The sequence below is a fragment of the Morus notabilis genome, unplaced genomic scaffold (genome assembly GCF_000414095.1).
Source record: "Morus notabilis unplaced genomic scaffold, ASM41409v2 Scaffold412, whole genome shotgun sequence".
NCBI lineage: Eukaryota > Viridiplantae > Streptophyta > Magnoliopsida > Rosales > Moraceae > Morus > Morus notabilis.
The window spans coordinates 122,423-133,898 of NW_010362086.1; the positions used below are offsets into that span (position 1 = coordinate 122,423).

At 32.0% G+C, this 11,476-nt stretch overlaps 1 protein-coding gene across 2 annotated transcripts; it reads right to left on the minus strand.

Annotated features, from left to right (window-relative positions):
• Window positions 1-1,672: 1,672 nt before the first annotated feature.
• Window positions 1,673-4,926, minus strand: LOC112092168 (14-3-3-like protein D). 2 transcript variants are annotated; one of them, XM_024167556.1, is made up of 7 exons: window positions 4,691-4,926; window positions 3,639-3,945; window positions 3,440-3,527; window positions 2,846-2,955; window positions 2,616-2,764; window positions 2,247-2,299; window positions 1,673-2,137 (listed from the first exon to the last, which is right to left on the minus strand). In XM_024167556.1, the coding sequence occupies exons 1-7, from the start codon at window positions 4,755-4,757 to the stop codon at window positions 2,135-2,137; spliced, it is 777 nt and encodes a 258-aa protein (XP_024023324.1). In that variant the 5' UTR covers window positions 4,758-4,926; the 3' UTR covers window positions 1,673-2,134. The 2 variants fall into 2 exon arrangements, with proteins under 2 accessions (XP_024023324.1, XP_024023323.1); XM_024167555.1 differs by having other exon boundaries at window positions 2,247-2,296; window positions 4,691-4,829.
• Between the last annotated feature and the right edge of the window lie 6,550 nt (window positions 4,927-11,476).

Below are 11,476 nucleotides of genomic sequence, written 5' to 3' on the forward strand. Positions count from 1 at the left end.
TTGTAGAATTCTATAGACAAAGATAATGCCATAGTTAATAAAAGTACTAAATAACTTTCTGATACCTAAATAAAAAATTAGTAACTTTCTGATGAAACTCAGCGCTAAAAAACAAATGATCATATCAATGGCAATGGCATTGTTCAGAGGATAACACCCAAAACACACCTCTGTTTTGCCTAAATATCCTTTTTGTTATGCAAATATCCAGAACACTCTATGTATTTATAAAATCAGCCTCAAAGTCTCCTGAAGCAATTAATTTTTTTAAAATACTAAGATTATCATTCCCAATTAATGTTTATTATTTACAATTTAACACATTACGAAACTGAAGTATTAAATAAAATCAATCTTACTAAATGGAAAACTTTCAAAATAATTTAAGTATTTATTTGATTGGAATATTTATTTTCCATTTTGAAAATTTTTAGTTAAATCATATCTAAAATAACATTTAATATCAATTAGGAAATACAATTTCGGTATTGTCAAAAATTTAATTGCATATGATTTAATAAACGCAGGGGTGTTGATAGCGTAAAGGAAATTAGTTGCACATTGGTATCAGAATTAGAGATATGCCATTTCCATTTGGGAGTGAAAGAGACAGATACAGATTTATTGCTTCCCTTTACAGAAGCACTTTTGCCACGAGAATGGTGAGAGAAAGATATTCGAGGAATTTTCTATTTTTCTTGATTTTCTTTACGCAAGATTGTTTCCTAGCAATTTTCTTAGATCATTTTTTTTTTTGGTCGTGCACAACAAAGTTACCCTTTGACGCAAAAGGTCACGAGTGGAATCACTTTTTTCAATTGGTTAAAGATGTATCTTTTCATCTTTGTAATGTGACACGTGATTAATGAATTTCTACTACTTTATTAGGTTTCTAACTGGAGCAATCTTGGCAGAGTACAATGTGTAGGACTCAAAATGAAAATTAGTTAATCCTTAAAAAAAGAAAGAAAGAAGATTTATGTTTTTTTATACTGCCTACTGCGCTTAGTCCATAGTAGTTCCAAGAATGATATGTAGACTAAAGGCACCGGCTCTCGGTCATTAGATGCTGACCATCAATGGATTCTATAACTTCAAAGAGCCTAGGAACGCTTCAATATTCAACTGTTACCATTTTCCTTCCATATCTACCCAAGCAAAACGAGAAGGCTTCTTGTTATAGAGCAGATTAAGTTGGTAATGCCCACTCAAAAGGAAAAAAAAAAAAATAACACTCAAGATGAAGGCATGTATATATTCTAATGATCCAAGTCAGAGCTTTTGTACACTTTTCCTGGGAATATATTAGGCTTCACATTCCATCAAGTAGTCCATTGCAGAACAAGTGCTGCCAACTTTTTCATTCATTCCAGTCAGTGGTCTCGTCAAGCCCACTTTCATCAACTGTGCTTACACAACACAAGCATTTTCATAATATTCTTGTACTTATCCTGGGAATGAGCATATACACAACACAAGCAAGACGCTAAATAATATTCTTGTACTTATCCTTCGCAGACTACACTGCAATACTAAAATTAGAGTTTAGGGTTGACTTTCTATGTCCGTATTCAAAGAGTGGGAGTGACAACAGAGTAACAAAAGCGCGATACAGTAACTCATTTGATTTATCTTTGAATGTGTTCAGTCATTTATCAGGCAATCGGTTATCTATCATAAGTCTTGGCTCTCGCCATTCATAATATGATAGGTATTCAGTACAAACATTCTTGGGAAGCAAGATTTAACTTTGTTCAAATGAAAAGGAGAGAGAAGCGAGCACGATTCGATCTAAAAAGAAATGTAAACATGCATCATACTGATTCTAGTGGTGAGCCAAATAATATAAGCCTTCGTCTAGTCTACGGCATTTTCATAAAAACAAGAAAATCACCCTGAGCAATTGGGTCAATCTTCTACACTCCATCCAACAGGAACAAGGAAAAGCGAGGGGGAATGCAGATCAAACCAACCAAGTGTACATATGAAGCTATTTATAAACCACACATAATATAGGACCCCAAGAAGAAAACGAAAAATCAGAAAACAATGATCTAGAATAGCTAAACACCAAGGGTGAGAAGCAGTACTCTTCTGTCCATCATAGATATAGCAAGCCAGTCAACAGATGCTATCACTGCAAAACATAATTAAATGCATGATCCAAGCAATCAAACACCAGAAAATTGGTGAAATCATATAATACCATATATATACTATTATATATATATATGAAATGTACTAACCTCAGCATCCTCCCCAGCAGCCTTCGATGTGCCATTAATCTTTTGGACATCTTCTACAGTAAAAAGACAACAAAGATAGGTCAACTTGAAGCGAGTAATATATACTTGCAAAGTAATATATGTCGAAGTTTCAAAAATATCAGATCAAACAAATTCAAAGTACTTTTGTGCTCAGAAGGAAAATTATACACGCTTGTAACCTTTTTATTCACATAGCATTTCCTACTAGCATAAATCTCTCAACGAGGTTGACAGTTTCAGCATAAGAGCAGCCCACATGGTGTCGTACTAGTTCAGAACAGCACAGGTATACATACTGGCTACAATTGCTCAAAGATATTCAAAGAATTAACTAAACATATTGATTACCCGCATCCTCTGGGATGTCAGAAGTCCACAAGGTGAGGTTGTCCCTAAGAAGCTGCATAATTAATGTACTATCTTTGTAGGATTCCTCGTTCAGTGTGTCAAGTTCTGAGATTGCTTCATCAAAAGCTTGTTTTGCAAGATGACAGGCCCTGTACAATAGCATGCACATCATGCAGGATATACTAAAATACGCCAAATACTAGTCAACCTGAATATAGTATACTACGAACCGCTCAGGTGAATTCAGGATCTCATAGTAGAAGACTGAGAAGTTCAAAGCCAAACCCAACCGAATGGGATGAGTAGGAGGCAATTCAGCCTCTGCAGTAGTTGTAGCAGTCTGCATGCAGATAGCATCAAATAAATTTAGAGGGAGAGACAAAGAGAGTGAAGAGGATGCAACATATTTAGAATAGTATTTGAGCAATAATAGTGAAGAAAGAATTAATGGCCCGCTACATAATGAAAGTTTCTGGAAAACCACAATCCAGATGAAATTAACTAGGAGTCTAGGAGAAGACCTAATTTTCTTAAAAAGTGTACATCAAGTTACCAATTAATAGGAGAAGAATTCACTTAAAAAAACAACAACCATTGCCGAACACTAGTACGAGATCAGAGGATAATCATAAGTATCTCAAACGCAAGAATAAAATTGCTGAATAAAGTTCTTTTTCACAAAAAACAATCGAGCTTAAACAAACCTCAAGGCTGAAGCTCAAACAAGAGACAAACTTTATTTCTTCTCTCTAATCAAGAGAAGAAAAAGAATGAACTTCAATGAAATTCATTTCTTATGAATAAAAAAGGTGAAACAGAAGAACCTCATATGCTTTCCTGGATTGCTCAGCAGCCTCTTTTTTTTCGTCGCCAAACTTGAACTCTGCAAGATAACGATAATAATCACCTTTCCTGCAACCAAAAATAGTTTTCCATCAACAACATTTCAACACGCTAAGATCCTTATGTCAAGAACGAAAATATGTATAAAATCAGTTTTATTCACTACAAAACATATCCTACATCTTGTAATAGAAGACCGTTGATTCACCGGCCGTAGCTGATGGAATGAGATGCTCATCAATCACATTCATGATATCACTACAAATGCTCGACAGCTCTGATTCAACCTTCTGCCGATACTCCTTTATCCGCTTTGCGTGTACCTCATTTCCTTTTGCTTCTTCTTTTTGCTCTATTGATGATAGGATCCTCCATGATGCTCTTCTAGAACCAACAACATTCTTGTATCCAACAGAAAGCAAGTTACGTTCTTCAACTGTCAATTCAAGATCGAGCTTTGCAACCTTCTTCATTGCATCCACCATCTCTGTCAAAATTAGCACCCAAAAAAATAATTAAAAAAAAACAATTAAGCTTCTCATGGGTAAACAGGAAAGAAAAGTGTCAATCAGCTTACGGAATTGAAGAACCGAGCTTGTGTATAAAGACCCTAGACCTATATTTTTCAGCACAATATTCATTTTAAGTTTTTTAGATTTATAAAAAAGGGGCAGATTACTAGAAGCAAATCCAGGATAAAGACACCTTTAAAAGGTTCAATAACTTATATTTGTAAGAGAACTTTTCAAAGTAAAATCAGTCAAACAAGCATGATCATGTTCACAATAAAATGGAATCGTTTATCCCAATCTTTTTTCTCCTTAGAATAGAAAAATTCAGAGAATCTATTTCAAAAAAGCACATAAAAGTGCTAAAAACACACAATTCCACGCAAAATCATATGTCAGTAATATTGAGACTGCAAAAGAACTATTCAACAGAAAATTTCTTCGCCACAAATCCCATGATAAAAACACCTGATCCTCAGTTCAGGTAAATCGAATTAACCATATTCGATCTTCTGATTTTTTTTCCCTTCCATTTCTCAACAATTAGTCAACAATTCACTAAATTAAGTGAAGGAAAACCAAAATTCAACTTCATATTGAAGATCAAACAGACATCTATTATTCAATAAAGCAGAAAATCAATTCCAATAAATCACAACTATTATAAATAGCAAAATATATGCCAAAAGGAATAAGAAAAAAAAAAAAAAAAAAAAACCTAACCATCGTAACGTTCAGCCTGCTCAGCGAGCTTTGCAACGTAGACGAAGCTCTCACGGTCTTTTGCCATGGCCGATCTTAGAGAGAGAAAGAGAGAGAAATTAGGGTTTTCTTTGGGAGGAAGAAGAAGAGTGGTGTTGTATTTTCTCTCTCTAAAAACAAAAAGCTTTTGGTTGGGCAAATCGTCCCTTTTTCTGGTCCAACAGTCGCAGATGTTAATTTCCGAAAATATCAAAAATCCTCTCTGCGATGACTTTTTAATTAACTTGCGTATTTACTCAAAAAATAATTAAATGAATTTTTTAAAATAAATTATTATTCTTCGTCAGAGGATTTACGTAAGGTACGGCTGAGCTGAGGATATGGTCTGAATTTAGCCTGTGGTTAATTTGCCACGTCACGTTTTCCAATTCAGGTCAAACACGTCATTTGAAGAAGTCAAAACCTAGGAATGTTGAGACTAATAGAAATGTGACACGTAATTTTAGTCAGGCTAAGGAACCGTACTTTGTTTTTTCTGTCGATCTCTTTCGTTATGAGGAATATCGTGAATTAGTGACGAGTTGTATTCGTGTTAAAACGTCAAGTGTGGGCCATACGCGGCATCTTCAACAACATATGGGCCGTTGAATGCTCAATTATGTGGACGGACCAAGTTGTTTGTTGGAGTGGAATGATTAGCAAAATATATATGGACGTGGCAGCTAAAAGTTATCATGTATGTATGGTTTGTGGGTTTAGTTCATGTATTAAAATTATTAGATTAGAATTATTTTTAATTTATGTGTAATTTTTATGAGAAAAAATACTATAATAAATTATAAATCATTATTTAAATTAGAGAACGAATTCTCCAACCAAATGGGTATCTTACCTCTTTTTTATTATTATTCGAATTAGAGAACGAATTCTCCAACCAAATGGGTATCTTACCTCTTTTTTATTTTTATTTTATTTTGCTAATCAAAATAGTGTTACCTCTTGAACACCCTCACAGTGGATCTTGTAATAATTATTTTATGCGGACTAACATAATTATCTACACTTACATATTAATGTCAAATAAAACATTTTACTGCAATTAGCATTTTCGATTGTTTACAGTTTTAAACTTATATATTAATGTCAAATAAAACATTTTACTGCAATTAAAATTTTAGATTGTTTACAGTTTTGAACTTATATATTAATGTCAAATAAAACATTTTATTGCAATTAATATTTTAGATTGTTTACAGTTAAAATTTGTCAAATAAGGAATTCTCTCACTATCACCTCACCATGTATTAACTCATAGATGTTGCTAATGAATAATAAAAGGAAAAGTAAAAGAAAGAAAAGAACACAAAAATTATAGAGCTCATTTTGTAAGGAGATTCAAACCTAGGTGGTTTGAACCATGCAGCCACGGATCCAATTAAGGAGCATGCTTCCAAACTTATGGTACTTTTCGACATGTGTTCCTATTCAATTGGTTATTCTTTTACTTATTATTATTATTATTATTATTATTATTATTATTATTATTTCCAGTTGAATACTTGGACGTTTGGTTCATGGATTGAGAATCATGATTCAGAATCATTCTCATTTTACGTGTATTTTTTGTAAGAAAAAAACACTGTAGAGAACTATGAATCATGATTCAGGATCAGAGACGAATACAATAAACAAATTTCTTTTATCTATGTTGCCGTCTCATATACTACTTGAAATTTTTTTTTTTATCATTTTCAAAGTAAAATAATAATATCACCGTTTCTTGTTATTGCTGATTACGGTTTTTTTATGTATTCTTTCTCCTTATTTTTCTTATTTCTTTTATTTCCTTTAACAATTACAACTTCTTGTGTCAGTCACTTTATCTATTATGCATATGTAATGTTAAAAATGAAAACTCGACGTTTGGTAAGGGGATTTGTATTCTGATTTAAATCATGATTCATGGTTCGCTACAGTGTTTTCTCTCACAAAAAATACACGTAAATCAAAAATGATTATAATCTTATTATTCTAATCCATAAACCAAACGTTTAGAAATTCATGATGTATTCTCTCTCTTCTCTATTTATTAATTTCACAATTACAACACCTTCACACTAAGTTAGAAAAGAAAACTAAAATAATAAAATCTAACCCTTCAAAAAAAAAAAACGAACGAATTAATGTTAGTACTCATTTCATATAAATTTCAGGCATGTTCTTTTTATAACTCAAGTTAAGAAGTTGAGTTGTAAAGTGAGTATTATGTGAAAGAAGACAATACTATAGCAAAAAACTTAAAATTTAAACTTTTATGAGAGAAAATATTGTAACAAAAAAGTTGGGGGTGTGATTTGAATTATGAAAAGAAGATGTCTTTTATTTGTGTCCCCAATTAAATCAAACCATGGATTCGTCACTGGAACCATGTATGAGGTTCTGTGCGGCATGAACCTGTTGTTTGAATCTTTATTTGTATGTGGTAAAAAAAAAGGGTTGGAACCATATAGGTTCAAATAGGCAAAACCTGAGTGGGAGGTGGGTTCTCATTTTTGGGTGTCTCATTAGGATTTCAACCCAAATCTATTTTTTGGAGTCTCAAACGAAAGTTCTATTGAATCCGTGTGGGTTCAAATTCGCAGCTTTCCCTTATTAAACGAGTCCATAGTGGTTCACTTTAATTGAAGACTATGTCCACTTTTGGTTTTCTTTGAGAGATGGAAGATTTTACTGTTATAGAAAGAGAATTACAAAAATACTCGAGTCGAGGGGGGTTCAAATGTCTCATTAGGATTTCAACCCAAATCTACTTTTTGGAGTCTCGAACGAAAGTTCTATTGAATCCGTGTGGGTTCAAATTCGCAGCTTTCCCTTATTAAACGAGTCCATAGTGGTTCACTTTAATTGAAGGCTATGTCCACTTTTGGTTTTCTTTGAGAAGAGATGGAAGATTTTACTGTTATAGAAAGAGAATTACAAAAATACTCGAGAGCTAATGCCAAGAGACTAGGCTTAGGGTTTCCACATAGGTAATTATCTCATACTTCCTCTAAGAGATTATGTCGAACCCTAGGTGGTTATTTATAGGCGGATTCCTCGGTTATTTGAGCAGGACGAAAGATCTTTATTCGATGCTTCTATCAAAGGATAAGAGAGGTTGCATTTGAACACTGTTTTCACTTTTGAATTTACCTCTGTCCTTATCGCCTTGCTTTGTCAATTCACATTAAATTATGTAAGCCGACCTGATTAATAACTGAATATGTATCTCCTGCGGTTTTCAGCATTATAACCGATGTATTAAGCTCAGTGAGCTGTCAACATAGGCCATATTGGTCATGTATGTGGTATTGTTTGGGCTATAATGAGATGAACTTATTTATTTTATTGTGTGAGACCCGTAAGTTTACCTTGCTTAAAACGTTTCAGTCAGTCTATAGACTGATTAATTCTCTGCTATCGTGGGCTTGACCGTATAGGCTCAGCATATTTTTTTGGTGTCCTATAAATACATCACCGTTTGATAGACAATGTGCTCTAAGGTATGGATTTGTGCTTGTTCAAGTGTGGATAATGCGCATATTTTTTTGGTTTCCTATAAATACATCAACTTATAGTTTTATTTCATATTGCTAATTGACTTGTAGATATGATTCTTATCTACACAGTTCATGCGATCATAACAGTAATTTTAAACACCAACAGAGACATGATTTTCGTATTAGTTTACTCATGCTACAACTAGAAGATAGATTGATGGTCTTGGGAGTATTTCATGGTGATGATATTGAGCATCCTGATTATTATTCGTTTAGTATTGTTATAATTTTTTAATAGACCTGTCCGTGAATTTTATGCATTTTGTTTTTGCATGTTTTATTCAAAAAACATTAAAAATAGTGTCATTCACATATATTATGTTATTAACAATGGATAATATAGAAAGAAATTTCACTAGCTTTTATCTGCTGTTGCAAAGTTTCTCTTTCCTTTTTTCTTTCTTTTTTTTTCTCTTTATACCAATCTTTTCCATCTCAAACTCACGGTCTTCTTCCTTCTAGGTGTTTTTCTTTTATTTTCATCTATTTACTAATTTGATTTGTATGTTGTAAGAAAAGTTACCACAAGAACAAAAAACGACTTTAATGACAGTTAAAAATCATCGTTAAGGAATATGATGACAGTTAGACAAACTGTCGTCATATTAAGAATCGTTAAATCTAACTGTCGTAAAAAATTCACGTTAGACGACGATTTCTAGAAATAACTGTCGTCTAGAATGATATCTAGGCTTGATATGGTGCCTTCAAGTCTGGCATTAGACGACGATTTTTCCTTTAATCATCGTCTAACGTCTTTTTTTACAACTTTTTATTTTTACTTCCATCTTTTTCATAATTAACATCAACGTTTTTTTTTTTTCAATTCCCTAACCGCTGATGATGAACTTGAAACATCTTCACCACGTCATATCCGATAAGTCTGATTATTACCATATTGTGGAACAAATAGTCTAAGATCATCTATTGATTTTTTTTTTGGTAATATTTCCACATTGTACACACGGACAATGAATCATGTTCTCTTTCATTGTATTCTTTGTAAAGTACATAAATTCTTCAACCCCTTTCTCATACTCACTCATCCTATTTTTTTATTTTGTCAATAAAAAAAACTATTTCTTATCCATTCCTAAAAAAAAAAAAAAAAAGTCAAAACAGAACACCCACAAATTTTAATTATGATTATCACAATAAATTTACAAATTCAAAATTAAACAACTAATATTAACAATAAATTTCTATTTGACTAACAACTATAAAAAAAATCAAAACAATTTCAAAACAAATTATATCTCACTCAATTTCTATTCACATAGAACAAAACACACACTATCATACACAATTACATCACCAGATTTCTAATTATTCTAATTATAATAATTTAACTGGACAAAGATGTGGCAATTCAAGATTAATAATAAATTTCATAGTAAGTAATTACTAATTATAATAATATCGCTGGCAATATTATTGCGCAACCATCACATATTCCACAATAATCTAAAGGTGTATCAATATATGTTGATCGCCTTAATAGTGCAGATCGTCTCTCCTTTTTTTTTTTTTTAATTCCTTTTTATTGACCGACACAAACTTAGAAATTATACTATATCTCCAAAAAGTATGTATTACTATTGACCCACAAACGTAAGTTGGTGGTGAGGTTTGTCACTTGTCAAGCATGAATCAAGTAACCTATATGAATATTCTTAACAAAGAAAAAAAAAAAAGAGCAAGGGCAAAAAAATTGGGGGAGTTCGTGGATTGGTTTTTGCAAGTTGAAGGTCAAACTATGAAGCAAATAAAAATCATCAATTGGAAAAATGTACAAATGGCAAATCAAACCAAATTATAGAATTTAGGTGAGATAAATTACAAACCGAATTTATCAAAAGCATGAAAAAACCAATGAGAAATTAGGTGAGATAACCGGTTTTGACTAATGGGCACCTCTTACAATAAATGCTAGAAACTTTTCTTTTTAAGGAAAATTGTCACTGACCATTAAAATTGGTTGATACATTAGTTAATCAGATCCAATCAATATGATTAATTGATAAAGCACTGATTGATATTAATTAGAAGTTTTTTTGCCATCGGCCGCTTAGTGATTCACAATTTTAAGAAAAATGGTCATTTTCCTAATTTAACAAAGCTTGAGACATTTAATAAAAACGTCTCTAAAAATTATAGAATTTGTCACGTATCCCCAAAGCAAACTAAACTGTGTGGTTGATTTAACTTGAATAATCGATCAATTAGATAATTTGTGTGAGCGTCCAACACATCATTTAAGGAAAAATAAAGTTAATACTAAAATATGAAAAATCATTCTCCATTCAAGCTTAAAGGATATCGAATATGATAAAATATTCAGATTACTATGAGCATGTCTAATGCATGAAATTTGACATTTGAGTGAAACACCCTTCAATGTAGTGATATTTTTATGCTAAATCAAGCATACGCTACACTAAGTGCCAAATTTAAAACAAGTATAAGATATGAAATTTTTAACATTTGATTGTTATTAGTTGATATGTTGAGTTTTTCATTTAATGATCATAACACTGCTTCATTTAGATTATATAAAAAAATAAAAAATAAAAAAAAATAAAAAACTTAATTATCTCATTTTTAGAAACTACATGAATTAGAAATAACATATCGTGTCGTTTAGTCTTCGTGACAAATGGGACATGTCGTTTGTTCTCGCAGGCGGACGACATCAAGTGAATTTTTATTGTTTTCCTTAATTTACTATGTCGTTTTTGCTTAAAAATGTTACATTGTGCAAACACATTTTCACTTGCTCTATAACATAACTAGCATGGTCCAAATAGACACTACATTTACTTCCAAAAGAAACAATGTATTGTTTTTATGATCAAAAGATGCGAAACAGAAATGATGTGCCATTCCTGTTTCATTAAGATTTTTACATGTTAAAATTAGTACATGAATTGTTAACTAGGGAGATGTCATTTGTTCTTCCATGAAAAACGACATGTTGTTAACGGAATAACTCAAACAGCATGCTTTGTTTGACCTGCAAGATATATGCTATTGTCGTTTTATTTAGCTTTATTTTTTTTCCTTCCTGTGTTAGCATTCAAAATACCGACAAAAGAAAACGTGATATATACATGTTGATCTTTTGTAGCGTTATATACAAGATTCATGTGTGTAGTGATCATGATCCGGGGGTAGCATCTTTAAAAAAAAAAAAAAAAAAAAAAAAAAA